A 21,918-nucleotide genomic window follows, 5' to 3' on the forward strand; every position below is an offset into this window, starting at 1 on the left:
ATGGAACAGTATCTTGTACTGACTCTAGTTTACAAAAGGGGAGTCTCATACATGAAAGATGGACATAGTTTCCAGATCTGCAAAGCACAGCCAGCAAACCTGAATCTTTCAAACAACCAGCAAGCCTTCTGTAACAAGGCCCTGGATTATAAGGGACCACTCTTGTACTCTTATGATTATTCTATATTTGTTTTTACTTTATTTTTTATCTTTATTTCTTTGTATGTTCTGTTCAACAATTTCATGCATATTAAGTACAGTGACTAGTTTTAAAGATATATTTCTTTTTTGTCACTTTACACATCATAAAAACACAATACTGAGCTACAAAATACACACAGGACTCCTACCTAAAGGTATTGCATATGAAAATGTGCGTGCACGCATGTTTATTCTTTCTTTACAAGTTTGTAAAGAGGGCTGATCTGAGATATTTAGACAGCCCGGGAAGGGGGGGGGGGGGGGGGAGAGAGAGAGAAACTGTTGCACATGCGGTGCCGTGTTACAAATTTACATTTCCATCATGAGGGCAGATATACGTAAACAGATGCGGGGTATTGTACTTGGAATACTTCCTCAGAATGCTGTAGGACGAGACTTTGTATTTTGTAGGCTCTAACTGGCTGCCAAGAAGACTGTACTTGTCAGCAAAGCTGCATATGACTATTGACGCATTTCTTTTAAGATAGACTCCTGACTCCTGTCAACAAATTTAAAAGACCACCACCCAATGTGAGGCTTATGCCACAGCTGAACTGACAGCACTGGTAATTGCTAAAAAATATATATTTCTTTTTTGTTGCTGCAATTTCAATTATGAGGCTTCAAATTAACTTTTTAGTTTTAAACAAGTTTTTAACAGATTTGTAAAAGATTTGTTTTCTTGTTTTTGTGACAGGTGGTCTAATAAATTTGTTAAGCACTACTTGAACGCCAAGCCTCTAAAATAATAAAATAATATTGTTATTGTATGTTCAGAAAAAAGGATGTGAATGAAAAAGACCTCTGTCAATGCTTGTTCAGCCAGTATACATCATTTATATTATGTTATTATATTACCTTTATATTACTATTATTATTATACATATGTGATTACACAATGTAAATTCGCACATGCAGTACAATCCTAAGATTAAACAAGACGTCTCTTCTTTGTCACTTTACACATTACACACCTTAAAAAGGCAATATTTACTTATAAATGTACACAGCATTCAGCATTCATGAATGAGTGTGTGTGTGTGCACGTTCACTCTTTTCAAGAGTTTGTCAAAAGGGCTAAATGAGTCCTTAGTATAACAGCCTGGGGGGAGACACAGTTGCACATCTTGTTAGCTTTCACAATTTATTATTATTATTTTATTTTATTTTTTTAAAAAAGCCTTCTGGCCTCTAACTGGATTTGCAGTGGTGATCATCAAAATGATTCCTAATTTATTTTTGCTGTCATGAAAATGATTTTATTGATATCATTTTCACATTTTCTGTCTTGTTTTAGCAACCAAATTCGCTTTCTTTGCTATGTTTGTTTTTGGTGGTGGTTTTAGACATTTTATTGTTATTTATAGTGTCTATTTTGTTGTGTACTTAAGTTACACAGACTGCTGTGATACTGATATTGTTTATAAGTGCCCAAACCTCTCTCTGAAGATATTTCTGTTTGTAGACGTTAAGAAACCATGGTCACGTGTGCTGCTAAATTAGTAAGCTAAACCTTAGGTGTCTTTAAATGCAGGTTAATTTTCTAGCTAACCTGGCTGACTTATGACTGTATGGCTGGCTTAGAAAATTTAAAGACCTGAATCCTGATTCTTCTGTGACTTTTTAATTTTGTTAAAAAGAAAGAAAGAAAAGATTTTGGTTGCTACCAGCAATTGTAAATAATTGTTTTTATGGATTCACAATAAAAGTACCTTTATTTTGAAATATTTGAGGGACTAGATTAGTTAATAGTTTGTTTATTCATTTTTTTTTAATCTTCTTCTAGTATTCCCAGGTCAACTCACAGTTGCAGGAGACTAGGTGAGCACACCAGGGGTCTCTCGTTTCTCCCCAGCAATAGATTTCAGTTTGCTGGAAACATTGCCGGAGAGGATTTTCCAGTTGCTCCATAACTTGAGCACATAGTAATCCCTCAAGCAATCTACAGCTCCAGCTGGTCATGCCTGGAAAACCTCCAAAAGAAAGTCTCCCAGATGGTATTCTAATCAGACGCCCGAGCCATCTCGTCAAACTCTTTCTGAGCAAAGGAAAAGCAGCTCTATCCTGAGCTGTGGATGTGCCAGATCCATGGACTATTTGTAAGGCTGGGTCCCACCACCAAAGCCAGGTAAAGTGTTTGAGAATCCCTCCAGACCTAATTAGTAAAGTGGACGTTTGGAAGGCAGATTGACTGCTAAATCAAAAGCCTTGCCTCCTGCTCAGCATCCTTTCTGTGACAGTTTTCGGTACCTCACTGGTCTACCTGTCCAAAGGCCTCTCAGAAGGCAGCAACTCACTCACAACCCAGAGGAAGCAGTCCACCGTTTTTAAACAGTGAACCATGGCCTCAGACTTAACACTCACTTTCATACTTTTATACTGTAAGCACATAGAATAATTTCCACTACGAAAAAATAACCCTGAAAAAAAACAGAGGCATGATGTTGTTCTTAAACTGGACACTCTTCTCACCCTGGCTGTGGCCTGGGTTCATATCACAAACAGGAGCAGAGTGGAAGGTTTGGCAGACTCCAAGCACATGCTGAAAACCTGACTGACCTTGTGTGGAGAATACTCACAGATTTCACTCCACTGCAAGTAGGATAGAGGTACTGATGATGTTTAGTTACTTTTTTTTAACTTAAAAAAACCCAACTTAGTGCATGAACAAAGAGAGAATATTAAGAACAGTGTTAATTACAAACTCTCGTGAACCTTGGCTCTATATGGGTCTAAAGGGTATCAGTGAAGTCACACACAGGCTTTTATGACTGTCTTAAGCTGCTGCTGTGCCAGGAAGGTGATTAAGACTGCATGCATTTACACAAATAGAAGGAATTTGATTTCACTTCATAAGTGACTTGATTGGTGAGCAGCTACAGTGAGAAAAAAAACAGTCTGTTGTATTTAATTTAAATAAGAGAACAAGAGAAAACTCAAAGAGTGATGATGTGACCCATGTATTACAGTAGTTACCAAACAGTGTTAAAGCTATTTTTCTCAAGAAGCATAGCTTTGCAAGCTACCTCAAAAATAGTCGCATCACTGCAAAGCTACACTAGGAAGAAGTCTAGTTTGGTTAACTAATGCTTCTTATTAAAAGCGTTTTAAACTACAAAAGAAAATAATGGACAAAAATGTACTTTTAGTGCCTGTGTCACTTTAGTAACTATGTAATGATAAAAAGTATTAACAGTATTAACAAAAAAGAATTAATATGTGTTATTTAGTTTTCAACACAAATTACTGAAGAAACTGTATATACTTTATGTATTGCATACGTAGAATGGTTAAATTATAACTTATAAGAAGCACGTTGTGAGCAGGGACCTCACTCCTGCCTTATGTGTCACACCATCAGGTGTCCTCTGACATAGCTTTAGTTCAGGTATTACCAAACTGCCAGTCACACAGTATTAAACTAGTTTAATGTTACTCTACTGCACAGTGTGATAATATGTATCCCCATTTGGGGTGGGGGGTTATTGTCTTTTTTCATTCCCTGCTCCTTTTTTTGTTTTAATTTCAATTTAATTTGGCTTTTATTGAGTTTGTTGGTTTCAGTTGAATGCAAAATGGATATTCTTTATTAAAAGTATTTGCAAGAAATTCAGTTTAGGTGGTTAGTAACTAACTGCACAAAGAGAACAAGTAAAACACATTTCCACACAAAGCTTTTATTCATTTAAAGGAAATGAACTCAGACAGAATTACTTTGAATGCAACATAAATCCAAGGACAATTAACAGCTGAATGTTTGAAAGGAACACAGTACTTGAAAAAAGATTAAGGGGAGCTCTAGTTGTTTGTCCTCGGTCAAAAGCTGAACACTGTCAATGTATTTCTGTATCTATTACAGATGGATTTTAATCCAATCTGGGTTATTAAATAATTTTTAAGACTCTTTCAACACTACGCACAAATGGTACTTAAGTGTATCATGCTATCAGTCTTCAATTAGTACCCATAATATCCAGAGCCTCCATTAAACACAGAGGAACATTTAAACCAAAACAGCACACAATATTCTTCCACAGGATGGAGTCACATGTGTTATTAAAGTTGCTGTAATTGATGTTTTTTATGATAAATGATAGTGACAAAATAACACAACAATAAAATGATGAACCTCAGTATTATTGCCTAAATGCACATCACATTTATGTCAGTGTTGAATTCACACTCACTGCCACTACACCCATGAGCAACAATGCTATTATTGCAGGTTTAGTGACTGACATTCAGGGTTATTTTATTGATCCCTTAATAAAATATCCTCACATGGTTTTGTCATTTTGACAAAATATGTGGGAACAACTTGTTCAGTACCATTAAATATATCCGTATCCACAGTCTCCAACGAGCAGATTATTAGAAAGTAAATCCACCACAATCAAAAGCGTCAAAATCAGAGTCTGCCACTTCAAAGTCAAAACTGTTAAAGTGGGGGGAGTCGAGTGCAGGAGTGCCAGTGTGGTACCCTCCTGCTGGTCCCATGCTGGAGAAATCTGTGCAGAGTGGCAGATCCGGGGCTTTGGCTTCCAGATTAGAAGATGAGCATGTGCCTAAATAACCCATGGCAGAGGAAGCAGCAGCCCCTCCCATCAGCAGATAAACTGCCTTCATTGCTTGGGCATTATTGATAGTGCCGTGACGCAAACAGCCTGCTGAATATGCACCTCCTTTATGATACTTAGTACGGGAAGAATTCCTGCCTGTTGAAATGAACAGTTTGAAAAGCATGTTTTAATAAACTATCTATGCAATATTTTTTACATGAAAATAGAAGAAACACCAGTGCTCACCTTTCTCCTTCGGGGAAGCGCCAGTCATCGGCCCAGGGGAGGATGACTCTGTGTCGCTGACAGGTGGAGTTGGTGGATCTTTATCCAGGATTTGCTCAGGCACAAGATCTCGGAGAGTAATACGTGGTTGTGGCATCTGATGTCGCTTGCAAGGACTGAGAGGTGATGAGAGACTCTGTGGCAAAGAAAATGAAGATGCTGTTAAAGAAAAATAATGTTCCCAACACAATGTCTACCAGGAATTCAAAGAAATGAATTAATCGATTGATCACAACACTAAAAAAAAATCTAAGGATTAAAAGATTATCTGAAAGTGCAGAGCACATTCTTTATGTAAATCAATCAATCAAATTTTCAAAGACTCCATAGTGTAGTGTATAGTCTGTGTGTGTACAGAAAATATGATTTTGCATGATAATAGTGATTTTTCTGAAAATATATTCACACTTTTTCGCCCTACTGACTCACTGATTCACAGCCTTCTTTCTAACACCACTACAAGGTCTACATTCATTGTTTTATGTTAAACATCTCTTTGATACATACATTTAATGAACAGCAATGACATACACCAGGCAGAAACATTTAAACTACCTGTCTATTGTGTAGGTCTCCCTTTTGATTTTAAAAGCTTTGACCGTTGTGACATGGACTGCCTACACAGGTGCCCTAGCAGGCGCTTTCAGTATGTATCTCTAAGCTCTAGTTTTTTCAGCACTTGCAGATACATACTTGACTTCAGGAATCCCGATTTGGGGAATTTTAAGGACAAGTCAGCACATTGAACTCTTTTTCAAGTTTCTCATAATTTTTTCCAGTGTGGCTAAGGAAATCCTGCAGCATCCAGGAGTGTAAATAGTCTGCAAGAAGGTTTGATAGGTGGTATGCACCAAAGTAGATGGGGTCACCATGGCTACTCTGACCAATCTGCCATACAAAGCATGGTGTGATGCCCCATGTTCTTTGACATGGGGCATCACATCATTTCTTTTTTCATTAATGTGAAAAAAAAACCTGCTGACAGTCCTATCAAGTTCATCTATTTTGTTTGATAACAAATTACAATTATTAATAATGATGGTAAACATAGATGGTGAACATAGTAAACATTATTGGTAAATAATTATCACACATAATTATAAATAATATAAATATGTTATTAACTTACCCTTTTCACTTTTTTCAGCACGTTCACCCAATGGCTGAAAGTGAAAAAAGCGATTGTTATTACCTTTATGCAAGAAATAATGTACATAAATTCATGTACAACAATGGAATAGCTGGGAATTTTGGAATGCGTAGCTAATGTGTCTTTCACCTGACATATATGTTTCAAAATAGTCAAAAAGGCATATTCCCCAAACCACTCAAACTTTGTTATATTAAACTTAAATGTGTGCAGCATTAATCTAAAACAAGGCCCAAGAGTTAGCAGAGAAAGCCCCACAACACCTGCACTCTGCAGAGGTTTCCGCCAGCAGCAGCAGATATTTATTCTGGGGCAGGATCAGAGCAAAGCAGCAATCTCTGCCCCTGCCAGAGGGTAATTTAGGTAGGTCCAAGATCTCCTTGCCTTCCACAATCGCCTCACAACTGTTTTGCAAGAGTACCAGCTGGCTGGGAGGGGATGATGCATCATGGCACACCAGGAGACTGCCTTCAGCAGTTATAAGGAGAAATCTTTTCTTCCACTGTTTGAAAATAAATCCACCTGAACCAGAAATGCAGAGAAAAAGTCAACAGTCATTGTGTAGAAAATGCTTGTTGACAAAATGACAATGTGATAAACAATTCCAATCAGAACCACAACCCCCCAGAGGATACTGAGAGTGATCAAGATAGCAGAGGGAGCATTGTACACGTGGATTAAAGAATGAACACTGTGTCATTCCATCATCCCAGCAGATTAAAGGCAGTCAGATGGTTGGAGGATCAAGCATAAATCAGATCCTGTTGGCCACCGTGTGCACATCATATAGTGTAATCGCACACACACTTTGTGTTTACTTGTTCTATATGCAAACGGTAAACAACATATGGGTATTAAAATACCAACTGTCTAAGCATCTTTTTAGCATTTTTTTTCAAACTACAGCTTTAGGTCACGTTTCTATCAGCATTTGTCACAGCTTTGGATCTTCAGTGAAACAATGTATATATAGATTCGTCTGTACTTATTTGAAGAAAAACTCATAATATGGTTGCTATTAGATACAAAGATGAGAAAACTGATAGGTTTCTCTTATTAAAATTGTACTCAAGAGCATTGCTAACTTGTCCTATTTATCATCCTTTTTTTAACACCATCTCCATGCCATGATAGATAATGATGGAAATTATACATAAATATATAAACAAAATCTGCATTTGCAATAGCATGACAGGAAGTACACAACAAACTGGGAAATTACCGTAAGCCCTATAAAAAGCAACACTTGCCAACCATTAGAAACACCCACACCTGAGATAAAGATCCAACTCACCATACATCCTGAGCATCCCCTGATGTATCCCCGAGATGTTCATGTTTACAGTCAATGTGTGACTCCAACGGGCTGAGAGAGAAATGTTTGCACACAGAATGGCGAAAAAGCACATGAGGCTCAATGTGAGTTTTTAATGCTCAGCTTTAATCCCCAGTCAGCTGGGATGCTCCACAGAGTCAAAGTTCAGCAGCATGGTATGAAAATGGGCTGTGATGAGACAAAGAGTGCTGTAGTGCGTGCAGAGATACTGTGTAAATCAGGATGATTCGATTGTTTTTGAATGTTTGTTTTTAATACCCATTTGCTTTTACATACACCAAATGGATATTACAACTGAAAGTCATTTTAAATCATCAAACCATCACCAGACATCCATTTCTTTTATTAAATACACACCATGAATAGTAAGCCAACAATATAATTAATCTTCCAGAGGTTTTGTTGCTGTCATGAAAATAAAAAATAATGACATTTTGGGGGGTTTTGGGGACAATTTAGTGCATTGTTATCTTAAACTGTGAATATTTATCAACCCGTGTCTAATCAGACAATATTTATTTTGCACTTACATTTACTTAAAAAAAAAGGCCACATTTAAAAAAATTGTAGGTTTATTAGAACCTACCAGGGTTTTAAATAGCTGGTTTTAGTAGCTGGAATGCAAACTAACTTGCAATGACTTTGCAAAGTTGCCAACAAATAATCTAAATGTTGTTATCCTTTAATCAACTTTTATTATATAATCTAGTAAAATGCATCCATTGAAAAATAGTTAGAGTAAAGGTTAACTGGTGGGATGCACACTTGGGAATTCGGTGACAGTGAATAAATGCATTTATCATTTCAGGCTAAAGAGGATTACTGTCTAATGAATGTTGAAGTGCCTGATAAAACTGAGAACTTTAAAAGCTTAAAAATGGTTAAAGTGAACATTAACCTGGTTTTAATTTTTCCGTCTTTTTCATTCTTTTTGAATTGCAGCTTTCGCTTGCTGCATTTTGTGTGTGTTTATTGTGTTAAATACAATAACAAAGGCTACTAGAGCCACCGCTGATCAAACTCATCTTTATTACACATACTGTTTAATGCCAAGTCCAAGATCAACTAATAGTGATATTACAGTCAAGCTTACCCTAATGTAATGTACTCTAATGTTTTCACTATCCCAGACTTTTAAATTAATTTAGGGAAAAAAAAACAGTAAATAAAATTCAACATAAATACTGTAGTATGTGAAGAAATTAAAACTGAAAAAATCAGCTGTTCTAACAAATAAATATGCTAAAGTTCCAATGATGCCACAACCACAAAAGCATATAATTGAGACTGAATAGTATGTAAGTACAATTAATATGCATTTGTGATATGTGTGGTAGTCTGCTTGAGTTACTGCACATTAACTGGTAAGCTGCTTTCTTTGAAACAGGTTAACTGTGAGTGACATTAGAAAACTAATGAGCAAAATCCATAAATTCTCTAAATTTGTGTCAGAGGCAAAGCTTTACAAATAAGTAGCTAAATGACTAAACTTTACAAAAAAGACTGGCATGAATTTCCCTTCTAGGGCAACTTATTATCCCTTCTTATTCCTAATTATCCATAGAAATTATTAAAGTTTTTATTAATAGTCATCTTAATAGTTCACAAACAGGATTTTCTTGATTTTTCTAGACAATTCCAGTTTGCTGTGATATGAGTGACATGACAACCTCATTTGTAAAATATTTGAAGGAAATATTTTAAGAAAGCTGATCCTCAAACTGTTTTCTGAAACAGTCTCCAGCTGGGAAGAAGTCCCAACAGCGCTCCTGGTACATCTTCCACACATATGACTCCTGAAAAGACACGATATAAGAACACAAGAGGTAATGTGAGGCCTTGAATGGAGCACACTAACTAAAGAAAAACTGTAATAAAAACCTTCAGACTGACCGGCCCGGTGTGCTCGGTGTCATCTTTGTTGATGAGGTACATTAAAAAGAACCTGAAAAAAAAGATCCTGTTAATATCCATGTACAGATATACTACAGTTAAGCCCATAAATATTTGGACAGAGACAACTTTTTTTCTAATTTTGCTTCTGTAAAATATCACAATGAATTTTAAATGAAACAACTCAGATGTAGTTGAAGTGCAGACTTTCAGCTTTAATTCAGTGGGTTGAACAAAAAGATTGCATAAAAATGTGAGAAACCAAAGCATTTTAGCACAATCCCTTCATTTCAGGGCCTCAAAAATAATTGGACAAATTAAATAACTGAGAATAAAATGTTAATTTCTAATACTTGGTTGGAAACCCTTTGCTGGCAATGACAGCCTGAAGTCTTGAACTCATAGATATCACCAGATGCTGGGTTTCCTCCTTTTTAATGCTCTGTCAGGCCTTTACTGCAGCAGCTTTCGGTTGCTGTTTGTTTGTGGACCTTTCTGTCCAAAGTTTAGTCTTCAACAAGTGAAATGCATGCTCAACTGGGTTAAGATCACGTGACTGACTTGGTAATTCAAGTATATTTTACTTCTTTGCTTTAATAAACTGCTTGGTTGCATTGCCTATATGTTTTGGGTCATTGTCCATCTGTATTACGAAACGCCGCCCTATCAATTTGACTGCATTTAGCTGGATTTACATAAACAGTATGTCTCTGAACACCTCTGAATTCATTCGGCTGCTTCTGTCCTGTCCTGTGTCACATCATCCCAGGGCCACTGGGAGCCATGCATGCCCACACTGCCTTAGCCGTGTTTTAGATGATGTGATATGCTTTGGATCATGAGCCATTCTACAACAAGGTTTCATTTGTCCAAATAATGTTTTTCCAGATCTGTGCTTCCTTATTTAGATATTTTTAGCAAAGTCAAATCTAGCCGTCTTAAGGCTTATGAGTGGCTTGCACCTTGCAGTGAACTCTCTGTATTTACTTTGATGCAGTCTTCTCTTTATGGTAGACATGGATATTGATACGCCTATGTCCTGGGAGGAGTGAAAGAGTTTCTTTTTAACATCGAAATGATTCTGCAATAATCCACAACAGTTGTCTTACTTGGACGTCCAGGTTTTTTGCATTGCTGACTTCACCAGTGATTTCTTTCTTTCTTTCTGTCTCAGGAGTACCAAACTGTAGATTTTGTCACTCCTAATATTGTAGTCATTTCTCAGATGGGTTTTTCTGTTTTGCAGCTGAAGAATGGCTTGTTTCACGTGAATGGAGAGCTCCTTTGACCGCATGTTGTCTGTTCAAAGCAAAATTTTCCTAATGCAAACACCACACCTCAAATCAACTCCAGCCCTTTTATCTGCTTGATTTATACTGACATAACGAAAGAATTGCCCACCTCTGCCTTTGAGTCAATTGTCCAATTACTTTTTTTACACCCTCCCTTTAAAAAGAGAGTAGCACATGCTAAACAGATGAAACTCCTAAACCCTTCACTCAATTTAAATGTTGATACTCTCAAGTGAAGGCAGATAGTCTACACATTATGCCCACAACCATAATATAACTCAAATATGTTTTAGTAAATAGGTAAAAAAACAAAACTTTTGTCAGTGTCCAAGTATATATGGACCTAACTGTATACAAGGTAAGACAGAAGAGGGGCACTCACATGTAATTGGCCAGGTTGTGTTCATCAAAAGTGTGGGTCTCAAAGCCATGTGGCGTTGTATCAAAGTAGTCACTTCCAATGCCACATATGAAGCATTTCGTCTGCACAAAAAAACAGTGGTCAATGTGGCATGATAAATGTGTGAAAAATATAAACACTGAACACGACTGTACCTCCATGTCTTCCTTGACTTGCTCTTGTTGGTCTCTGAGTTCTCCAAAGGCGTCAATGATCAAACCTGCAGTACACAATAACACAATCATCACACATGTGTATAAAATCTGAACATGTCCTAAAATCACTTTTCTGTGCCAACAGTAATCCAGATGTTCCTCACACTGTCCCATTGTGTTTCTTTACTTTTAGTTCAAACCAATTATACAATTATAACATTTGATGAGTAATGAAGGATTTGATAAATGTCTCCCAGGAGAGGATTTTCTGTACCCTGAATGATGGCCAGCAGGATAACAATGACGAAGAAAAAGAAAGTAATATCAAAGACCACTCGATAAAGCTCGTATTCATCTCCAGCTGGGTCTTCAATCTCATCTCCAATGCCTCCGCCTGCTCGGACACCCACATACATGTGGAACAGATAACACTGTAAAGTAAAAAAAAAAATGTGGGAAGTGGCAAAGTTGAAAGAGGAAGTACAAAGTTTGTTTATCATCCACAATCACGTACAGTCATCATATCGTCACATTTCATATCTGGTTCGTCTTCATCTTCACTCTTGTTGTAAAACTTGCGGAAGAAATTGAAGGCAACTACGGTGTAAAGATACACCACCACGGCCAGCAAGCCCACTGTCATCATGAGCTAGCAGGGAGAAGAAGAAAGAAGAGTGAGCAAAGTGAAGCTTAAACAACATTAGTGCAAGTGAGTATTTCCTGCTCTTGCCTGTTTGCCATTGTGTGTGACTGAGGACAGGATAGTGCGAAGAGTCTTGACACCCATCGCAATATCCAGCAAGTGACAGGCGAAGAAGAAGTTGTTGTAATGCCCAAACAAAGACATCACCAAGTACCAACAGAGATAAAGAAAAGTCTACAAAGAGATGTGTAAGTATAATTTAGTACAATGTAGTACAGAAATAGTATAGTATGATATAGTATATACTATTTGCTTACACCATCTGTGAACACCACACCAAATTTCCAGATCTGGTACTTGATGTCAATAGAAGTCACCCTAAAAGAGACAACATTCTCTTTAATGTGCTTGTTTTAGTTTTCAGAAATCATGCCAAATGTGCATCTGACTGTATACGGTACCATGCAAACACAGAGTTATCTGGTTCTTCCTGTTTCTTCTCATGTTGTTGACTCACATCCAGGGAAGCTAAATCAACCCCCAGGAGCTCAGCAATTCTTTCTCTTCCATAAATGTCTCCGTATTTATCCAGAACCTGGACATGGACATGCCATTACATGTGAACATGCTGTACTGAGCTCAAAGTTAAGACCACTTGAGTCAATCTTAACTCACCTTTCGCTTGACAAATTTATCCCAATAGTTGTTTGGGAAAGAGCTGTAGGGAAATAGGATCATTTGTAAATTACATTAAGAAAAAAGCTTTTCAGAATTTTCTTGTGAGCCTGCTTTATCTTCTCACTATTAAAAGCTGTTTTCTGTATTTACGTACGGTGTATTCAGGACTAATCTGTCCCACTGGCCCTTGATGTCATCATCCTCAGGTTGCTCAGTGATGTAGAGGCCATCAAATTCCAGCTTTCTCGCAAGTTCTTTCTCTCTTTTAAAAATAACCAGAGGAATCTGGCAGAAACAATAGCAAGTGCTGTTTCACTGAGGTATGCAGATGATTCAATACGATTGATCAAAATCTGTCTATATTTATGAAGAAATAGAGATGGGAATTGATAAAAAATTTGCAATTCCGTTCCATTTTTTTTCCATTATCGACTTTCTGATTCTCATTTGATTCTCTCGGACTTTGCTTTGAGAGTCACCACAATTGCAAAGCAGTATAATTAATTACTCCCAGGTTAAAATTATTTATTATACTACTCTTTATATTACTTTGCTTTCTCTGACCTGAAACGTGCTGGATCATAATTACTATTTAACAGCAGACCTAACAACATACAGCCCCATACACCAACACAAATCCCAATCCTAATGAGGACACATACACGACTCATTATTTAGGTATAAACACAAAGCTGACAGCACAAAGCAACGTTGAAAACCAGCATCAAGAGACTTTAAAGCCATCGCCACAGTATTTCTGCTGTAAAAACATGAACAGGTAGTAATGGAGGCTTCAGCCTGACTACTCTTTATCATCACTCTGGGTTCTTGGCTAGCTTAGCATTAGCGTTGATTATTATGGACCTTAGACCATGAGATCCAGTATTTCAAATTCTTATATGTAATTTTGCATATTATAATGTTTAATTAAATACTATTCAAACTACTGCCTCCTCCTAGACTAGCAAAGTAAATGCAACAACAATCATGGAGAAGACTACTGACAGTTCTGCAGATAACAAACATCAACACCCTCCACAGGAAAGGTAAGCTGCATAAGGTCAGTGCTGAAAAGGCTGATATTTTGCAGCGCACTGCCTATTATTGATAATGTGCTAGGAAGAAATGCACAAGCAACTGCAATCACTGAAGCCTTGAGAGAGCTCTTAATAAAAGTCCACTCAAAAACTTGGGAGAACTTCATAATGAGTGAACTGAGGCTGCTGTCAATGCATCGAGAGCAACCACACACAGATGGCTTGGTAATGAGCTATAACTGTCGCCTTCCTAATATCAAGCCACTCATGAACTAGAGACATCATCAGAAATGTTTAAACTGTTTGAATTGTCTCAGCTGAAAATAAATGTTGTATTTCATTTGGAAATTGGATCCCAAAGTCTGTAGGAAGAATGCAGAGGCGCAGAAACCAGTATGTGTGAAGTCCAGTGTAGTTTCTGCCATCTATGATGATTTGGGGTACCATGATATTTGCTGGTGTTTTTGGTGGTTGGTCCACTGTGTTTCATCTAGTCCAAAGTCAATTTAGGCATCTAGAAATTTTTGGAGTAATTCATGTTTCCATCTGCTAACAAGCTTTATGAAGACACTGATTTCCAACACCTAACACCTATCCATAGTACCAGAAGTACCAGGGTTTTCTGATCATGTTATGGATTGGCTACCCAATGCTGTCCTGACCTTCCTGTTAGGAGGAAGATGAGAAACACCTGAACCAAAAATACAGATGAGAGGAAGGCAACTATCAGAGCAACCTGGGCTTCAAAAAAGACATCAGCCATACTGATGCAGATATTTATAAATGAGTCTCAGACAAATATTGAGTAAATAAATGAACATACTTTTTAATGGACATTTCTATATTGTAATTCATTTTAGGAAATATTCTAATAATTTGAGATACTCGATTTCTGACCTTTGTGATTCATAAAACCTGAAAAATGTATTTTACATGTAATAATAAAAATTTGAAAATTTGCCTTTCTGAATTAAACAAAAATGTATTTTTTTCTATGTACTCATTTTTTACTATATACTAGTACATTTAAAATGTGTGTCCAGCCTACCTTCAGGCAGTTGTAGCCAATGATACAGATGAATGAAATGACTGTGTGAAGGATCGCAAGAAAGGACAAAGTAGGCTGCATGTATCCAGTGCTCTCCTCTAAATAGAAATAAATTGGAACATCTTCCTCATCTTCATCTCCTCCATCATTAATTCCGGATCCTTCAAGCTCTTCGCCTGAGCCTTCAAACAACGCAGACCCTTCAAACAGCCCACTTCCCTCAGATAGTCCAGAGCCTTCCATGTCTTCACCCTCAGGCGGGCTGTCCGACACCTAAGAGTTGACAGGGAACAGTTCAGTTGACAGGGAACAGATAGAAGCCACATTAAACAGATTCATCCCAGTTTCCAGGTAAAAAAAGGGATAGATTAAATTAAAGGTATTTCTTCTTACCTTATAGAAAAGAAGAATGAAGTTCAGGGCAAATGCGAGGAACAGAGCCAAAAAACGCAGGTTGTAGAAGTTTCTGGAAAGATAGTTCTATAAAAGACAGATAAATATTCTTCAACTGATCAATCACTTGATACTGACATTAAAATTGCACAACAAAATCACTTTTGACACAATTACTACCATAAATTTATTCCTTTGGGTTTCCAGCTCAGTCCAGATTTGAAAACCTCCATCCTTTTTCAGCTTCTTTTCTTTTTTGGCTGCTGATTTCTTTGGTTTTTCTGGTTCTACTTCTTCTTTGCTCTCACATTCTTTCTCTGTTTTCTCTCCAGTTTCAGCACTAAAAAATAAACAGTCTTGAGTTAATGTCATATCAATTCATTCCATCAATTTAAAAATCATGGTGCACTAAAACTTCCATGATCTTTTTCTTAGCTCGGGAAGTTGCTTCAATGCAATGAAAACCAACCCTTTTAATAAAAATGTGCATTCAGATGATCATTAACCTCAAACTGTTCAAAGTTGTTTTTTGTAATCCTCCTGGATTGTCCTGGCTAAAAGGTATAACCTGATTTAGAGCCATGGAAGGGAGAGGGAAATGCTTGAAGCACATTAGTATAGACACAACACCAACTAAAGAGTCTTACTCAGCCTTTTCAGGCTCCGTAGGAGGTTCTTCTACGGGAGGAGGTTCTGGTGGTTTCTGACTAGCATCAGTCTCTTCTGGTGCCTGTAGACAAAAGAATCTACTGCACAAGACCTGATGTTTTCTATCCACATTTTTGGTAGATGTATAATCACAAACGACTGATAGATAAGACCAAGCTACTCCTTACCATTTTTCTCTTTGTTATGGGAGTTCCTTCAGGAGTTGGAGGTTCAACTGGTGCCTCCACACCCATATCTCCAAGTCCACCTGGAGCATCCATTCCTGGTATCCTCCCACCCTCTTTTTCTTGGGTATCCTCCTCTTCTTCCTCTCCACTCCCAGTCTCACCAGTATCTGTTACACCTCCAGTGTCCTGTTCCTCCCCTGTCCTTGGCTCCCCTGGTCCATCGCCATGCACATCGTCCTGGGTGGGATCTGGCATGCTGGCTAAAATCTCAGTGACTGTGATATTTTTGGCTCCCTCTACCAAGCCACCTCCAAACAATGTTTGCCAGATGATCATAAAGATACCTTTGCATACATTGTAAATGAAGTGTAGTATAGTCATCAGTATGGTCCAGAAAAAAGTGGACAAGGCCACTACAATCTCCTTGAAGGTCATCTTTCTCACTCTACGATACTGTCTGCGAAGGTTGCGGAAGGTGAAAATGCCGAGGAAGCTTAACAGGCTGTTTATAAAATCTACAAAGGCAGAGGTTGATTCATGTGGACCTTCCCTTCCATTATTATCCTCATCTCCTCCTCCATTTCCTTCCCCACCTCCTCCACCCTCACCTCCTCCTTCTTCCCCTTCATCTTCTTCTTCCCCCTTTTCCTCTTCCTCCTGCTCTGAAATTTGTGAGGCTATATTCATCTCAAAGATGGTGTCTTCACAGAAGTTGACAAACATCTCCATCTTCTCTGATTCGCCACCCTCATTGACGACATCAAAGATGAACTGCCGTTTGGACTCTCTTACTTGAGGCATCTCCCACTGTCTGCGGTTAACCTCACTGATTTCAAAGTAGATACGTTCAATCTTTCTACTGGCTCCCATTATTTCAATACGCCCCAAGAACGGACGGAAGTAGTTCAGCACACTCTCTGCTTGTTCCAGGAAGTTCTGTAGCCTGGTGTCATGAGGGACGTGCTCAGACAGATTGGTGAGCAGCACGGCAATGTTGAAGCCAATGTCTTTGGCGGGTTCCTGGAAGCGACTGGCAAACTCTTCATAATTGATCATGTCATTTTCATCTGCTTCTGAGCAGGACAAAAGAAACTGAATCTCAGAGGGGGAGTACTGCTTTTGACTGTCCATCGCCTTCTGGAAGTCCTTCTTTGAGATCAACCCTCGAGGGTCTGTCACATAATCACGGAAAGCATCTGAGGCCACGATATCTTTCAGTTTGAGGAACATGTCAAAGAACTTGAGTATCATCTCCACATTGCTGGAGGACTCTACCAACATGTCTACCATCTGGCGAGCGATTGTACCATTTACCACATTTCCTGAATAAATACAAAGCAGAATTTAAAAAAACCTGAAACTGGAAAAGGATAAAAAAATGAAAACTGACATAAAAGCGATGAGAAAGTTATTTTACCCTCCAATAAAGACAGCAACATAACAACCATATCTTTCTGTAGGTCAAGAAGCTCCTTCAGCAGACCAATCTGGCTGGAGTCCTGTGACCATGAAAGAAGAACAAGACCTTACAGTAATGACAACAATACTGTCTTGAAACATTAGAGGTTTACATAAAGACACAGTCTTTGATAAAGTTGAAAGCACAAGTTATACTGTAAGTGTCAGGAACCCAAAACCTTGTTATAATAAGAAGTGGACATTCAAAATACTGTGTGTTGTATACAATCACATTCATAACAAAGGAGGGTGTTAATGAACCAAATTGTCATGCTGAGAGAATTTATCAAAATGTAACAATGGTTTTTTAAAATGCCATAATGTGAACATTTTTTCCCCATTTTTGTGATAAAACAGTGCTTAAATCTCATGTACCCCTTTGTGAATATTACATTTCTATGACAGTGAGCATTAGAAGTTAAAGCAGAAGCTTGTGTGTAAATGTAGAGTTAGGTCCATAATTTACTGGACAAAGATACCATTTTTGTAGTTTTGCCTCTGTGTACCACCCCAGAGAATTACCATTTTTATACGCAGCTACTCAGATACTCAAAAGTAATAGAACTAAGGAATATAATTTAACATTTAACGATTGATTATGATAACTGGATTAAAATAATTTGCAGACAATGACTCTGTTGCACTGTTCTTGAGTGTAACTAGTGGTAACACTTAGTTGTAAACTCTCTGTATTTACATTCAATAAGGCATCTCTTGATTGCAGAGCTTAGGAATAATGCACTGACTGTGAGTGTTCTTGATTTGGTTAGATGTTGTAAAGTTGTTTTTCTTCATCAATAAGGAAATGCTATCATCATTCACATCAGTTGTCTTTTGTGGTCTCTCAGGCCTTTTGGTGTTGCTGAGCTTGCCACTGCATTCCTTCTTTGTAGGTTTGTACCAGATATTTGATTTGGATTTGTCCTAAAGGATTATGTTATTTCTCTGATATGTTTATTTTTTTCACCCTAATGATGATTTTACTTTGATTCAAATCAACTTCAGATATCATATCTGTTACATTTGTCATGGAATAGGGAAGGACCAAACCTCAGTTGGCCATGAAACTGCTTGTCAGGTAATTATCCAGTAAATTTTGAGACAAAGTCGGGACTGTGTAATTCATCAAGAGGTAAATCCAAATTGTTGTAAAACCCCTTGAATTAAAGCTGAAAGCCTGTTTGATTTAAACTGCACTATGGTGGTGTACAGAGGAAAAACTACAAAAAAATCATAGATATATAGTTATTTTAAATCGAAGCAACACACAAGCCACAGCTCAACACACTGTAAATGAAAAAGAAAAAAGTTAAAAAAATTGTAATTTCTGTTAAATGTGTGCACACGAAGTGGATGTCACATTAAAGTGTATATACAAAGACAAAATAATTTCATATTAAAGTGTATACTCCAACAGTTGAGGTTAAAAGTCAGGCCCTCCCTCAGGAAGTTTTGTAGTCACCTGCTTTTTTTGTCACAAACTGCCTAAGTATAAACTATGTTTATTTTTTAATTATAAGGCTGTTACTTTAAAACTCATGGTGCTAACATAATTCTGAAAATCACTTTATAGGATAAAAACTAAAAACAAAAAGACTATTGCAGTGTCTGAAAATATACAGTTTGCTGTTCATGGGGCCTAATGTGCTACAGAAAGGTTTAGTTCACTGTATAGTGTATTGAAAAAAATAAAAAAATAAAATCTGATATATATATCAAACTGTTTTTCTATTTCCTCAAATGACTCAACATGCTAGTATGTCAGTTTTGTTTGGAAATACACTGTAATCAGCATTGAGTAAATACTGACTCTTACTGAGTTCTGTTTAAAGCAGGTGGATATAAAACAGCCTGATAAGAGAAACCAACACTGAATAAATGAAAAACTAGTAAACACAATACTGCATTAATAAATAAAAAAGTAGATACATACTTTACCCTGCATTGACCATGTGGAAGACAATTTCAATAATAAATAAATTATTCAGGTGTTAAACAAAATACACTTACATATGTTTTTTTTACATTTTGCGTGTGTGCTTTCTTTCATTTGACAGCAAAACAATGCACAAGTTTGATGTAGACTTTGAAACACAATGATAAATGTAAAACAGAGAAGCTGACTGTGAGACTATCAGCTGAAGAGCAAAAGCACATGGTAAGGTAATTTGTTTTAGGTGTGTAATATCTGTTAAAATATGCTGAGCTGGGAACTTACTGATCAAGCATGGATCATCTCTTAATCTGGCCACATGTTTAAAAAGATTATGCATGCAAAAGCTATCAATGATAAATGTTATTAGCCTCAGTTATCTGCAGAGGATTAATGCACTAAAAAGAATGGAAATGTCTACATATGTAAATATTTTGACCTGGATTTTAAAAATCATCCAATTAGAAAACGCTTTAACACTGTGTATAGTTATAATAATTCAAAGCAACACAGAAAAGAAATCATGTTTGCTCATTATTATATAAAATTTCATTTAAAACTCCTGGTGCTAAACATACCTCTGGCAATAAACAATAGTTTGCTATTTATGTGGTCAAGTGTATATAAGAATTTTTGTTTGGTGTGAGATTTTTGATACTCAACAGTTTTCAGCCTCCTTTATAAACCACACAGGTTTGGACCAGAGGTCTGCCTGTCCTCCATTGCTCCTAAGCACTGAAGCACTAATACATGACATAACCCGATACATTATTAAATGCAAAGCTGCTTAAGGACCCAAAGATCTTCACCACACGACTGGTTTTAAGCTTTGTCTCTAGTGTACAGAGATGTCTTTTGATTCTCTAAAACTTTTAATGCCATTATTTTCTGTTGATGATGAAATCACCAAATTTAACACATTATTTACACACCAGCTATTTCACTGACTGTTGAACCTTTCCCTAACTAATTAAAGTCTGAAAGACTTAAGGAACATTCTCTGTAAAGCATTTCTTTTCCTTTGTCGGACAACATATAAATTAAATAAATCATATTATAAATATTTTTTTTAAATCATAGTATTTGATTTACAGTTCCCCTTTTTCCCATGTTTTGAACAGTAGTCCAACGTTTCAGTAATTAATTCATAAATAAGTAACTGACCTTTAAGTTCATTTTAAAGTATAACTATATGGTATAGTTTTAAATTAAAATAGTAAATCGTATAGAATCAACTGGGCAAGTCTTATTATTAAATCTCTTAATGTGTATCATATTTAATGCTGATGAACTCTATTTTTTACACCAGGCAATTCACAGCAGGAAAAAGTGCAGGTAGTCAAATAACAATGATCTCCCAGATAGGGAAACCACTGTCACGGAGAGCCTGCATAAATAATACCATAACCCTGAAATGTAAGCAGTCACATGAAACTCACAAAATTATAATTGAATCTTTTACACTAATACTTAGGCAACATGTCAAAATATGACCAAAATGACCAATCAAATACATAATGAAATAAAATAATACTTAAGAAATTAGAAATTGTAATATTTTCTGTAATATTGAGGTGTACTGTAAGGTGCTTCTGTCAATTGTTTCACAGAAAAGTTTATGTGTTTACTGTCAGGTTTATAACAACAGAGCTTTTTCATGTGCAATATAGGAAAGAACCATTGTAAGGTATAAAACCAGGGGAGGTACTTCAAAAAGATTTTCTTGATACCATGTCTACACTGAGTACCAAAGTTTAACATACTATACAAACAGCATCAGTGTAAAGCTAAAGCTTTTTTTTTTTGTAAAGCTGAAGCTTGATTTGGATTTATGCAGAAAATCTACGTCCTAACTTAGGTAGTAACCAGGAACTCATATTTATCCCTACACTGCAACCTTCCACGCCATTTAACTCGTTGTAGTATGCATCCAGCAGACGTGTAGCTACATTTCTCAAAAGGCGCACGTCAGGTTACGCAGAAAGTTGTGGTGTAGGGTTAAAATGCGGTTGCATTTTATGGCATAAGTTACAGCATAGATGTGATGCAGAAGTATAATTCACATGTAATGGGCATCACACCTTTTATGTTTACCACTGACTTTCTTTCATGGTCACTGAAAATAAAATGCAGCATGAGAGGTCAGGAGGTCAATTGATGATGTTACAGAACAGAGGCAACATTGTCTTCACCTCTACAAAAAAAACCAACATTTAATTTGGAATTAATTCGATTGATTGAATTATATGTACATACCTGTGCCAGCTTCATCATCATGTGGGCAAAGACATGAAGAAAGCCAACAATAGCATCCCACAGCCTGCTGTGGGCTAGGGACTGTTGGTTGCCGTTGCATGGACCCTGAAATAAGAGACTATGTGTTATAGGCAAAACAGCAAAAGCATCCACTCTGTATAAAGGTCTGATCTGCTCCAGTGTTACCTGGATATATTCAGTTAGACTGTTGAAAATCTGTTTTGCCACTGTCATAGCTTTGGAGAAATTTTTTTTGCCTGGTTCATCGATGACATCCTTCCCAGAGTAATACCAGTAGAAGTCACTTATAGACTCCTTGAATGAAAAATAAGGGGTCATTAGAGAAATTTTGATACCAAACTGCA

The 21,918-nt window shown here is 37.0% G+C and overlaps 2 protein-coding genes across 7 annotated transcripts in view; both read right to left on the minus strand.

Annotated features, from left to right (window-relative positions):
- Positions 1-3,517: 3,517 nt before the first annotated feature.
- Positions 3,518-7,604, minus strand: LOC146509811 (uncharacterized). Its single transcript, XM_085174771.1, has 5 exons — positions 7,490-7,604; positions 6,459-6,717; positions 6,175-6,208; positions 5,007-5,181; positions 3,518-4,916 (listed from the first exon to the last, which is right to left on the minus strand). The coding sequence occupies exons 1-5, from the start codon at positions 7,602-7,604 to the stop codon at positions 4,573-4,575; spliced, it is 927 nt and encodes a 308-aa protein (XP_085030897.1). The 3' UTR covers positions 3,518-4,572.
- An 11-nt stretch (positions 7,605-7,615) lies between these two features.
- Positions 7,616-21,918, minus strand: part of LOC146509812 (ryanodine receptor 1-like) — a 53,113-nt gene continuing 38,810 nt past the window's right edge. For all 6 annotated transcript variants that reach the window (XM_085174766.1, XM_085174762.1, XM_085174765.1 and 3 more), the window contains 19 exons: positions 21,740-21,868; positions 21,554-21,658; positions 17,324-17,405; positions 15,907-17,228; positions 15,718-15,800; positions 15,251-15,410; positions 15,071-15,157; positions 14,678-14,950; positions 12,747-12,877; positions 12,590-12,632; positions 12,376-12,509; positions 12,232-12,292; positions 12,002-12,148; positions 11,786-11,920; positions 11,546-11,702; positions 11,272-11,336; positions 11,099-11,199; positions 9,425-9,476; positions 7,616-9,327 (listed from right to left, as the gene is read on the minus strand). In XM_085174766.1, coding sequence (XP_085030892.1) covers positions 9,232-9,327; positions 9,425-9,476; positions 11,099-11,199; positions 11,272-11,336; positions 11,546-11,702; positions 11,786-11,920; positions 12,002-12,148; positions 12,232-12,292; positions 12,376-12,509; positions 12,590-12,632; positions 12,747-12,877; positions 14,678-14,950; positions 15,071-15,157; positions 15,251-15,410; positions 15,718-15,800; positions 15,907-17,228; positions 17,324-17,405; positions 21,554-21,658; positions 21,740-21,868 — 3,363 coding nt within the window. In that variant the 3' untranslated portion in view covers positions 7,616-9,231. The remainder of the gene's footprint in view (positions 9,328-9,424; positions 9,477-11,098; positions 11,200-11,271; positions 11,337-11,545; positions 11,703-11,785; positions 11,921-12,001; positions 12,149-12,231; positions 12,293-12,375; positions 12,510-12,589; positions 12,633-12,746; positions 12,878-14,677; positions 14,951-15,070; positions 15,158-15,250; positions 15,411-15,717; positions 15,801-15,906; positions 17,229-17,323; positions 17,406-21,553; positions 21,659-21,739; positions 21,869-21,918) is intronic.

Source organism: Neolamprologus multifasciatus, chromosome 10 (genome assembly GCF_963576455.1).
Source record: "Neolamprologus multifasciatus chromosome 10, fNeoMul1.2, whole genome shotgun sequence".
Taxonomy (NCBI): Eukaryota; Metazoa; Chordata; class Actinopteri; order Cichliformes; family Cichlidae; genus Neolamprologus; species Neolamprologus multifasciatus.

Coding starts and splice junctions, on each gene's coding strand:
- LOC146509811 (XM_085174771.1), bottom strand. CDS start 7,604: ATGTGCTTTTTCGCCATTCTGTGTGCAAACATTTCTCTCTCAGCCCGT. Junction 6,209..6,458: donor GAAACCTCTGCAGAGTGCAG/GTGTTGTGGGGC, acceptor TTTCACTTTCAG/CCATTGGGTGAACGTGCTGA. Junction 4,917..5,006: donor CGCTTCCCCGAAGGAGAAAG/GTGAGCACTGGT, acceptor TCATTTCAACAG/GCAGGAATTCTTCCCGTACT.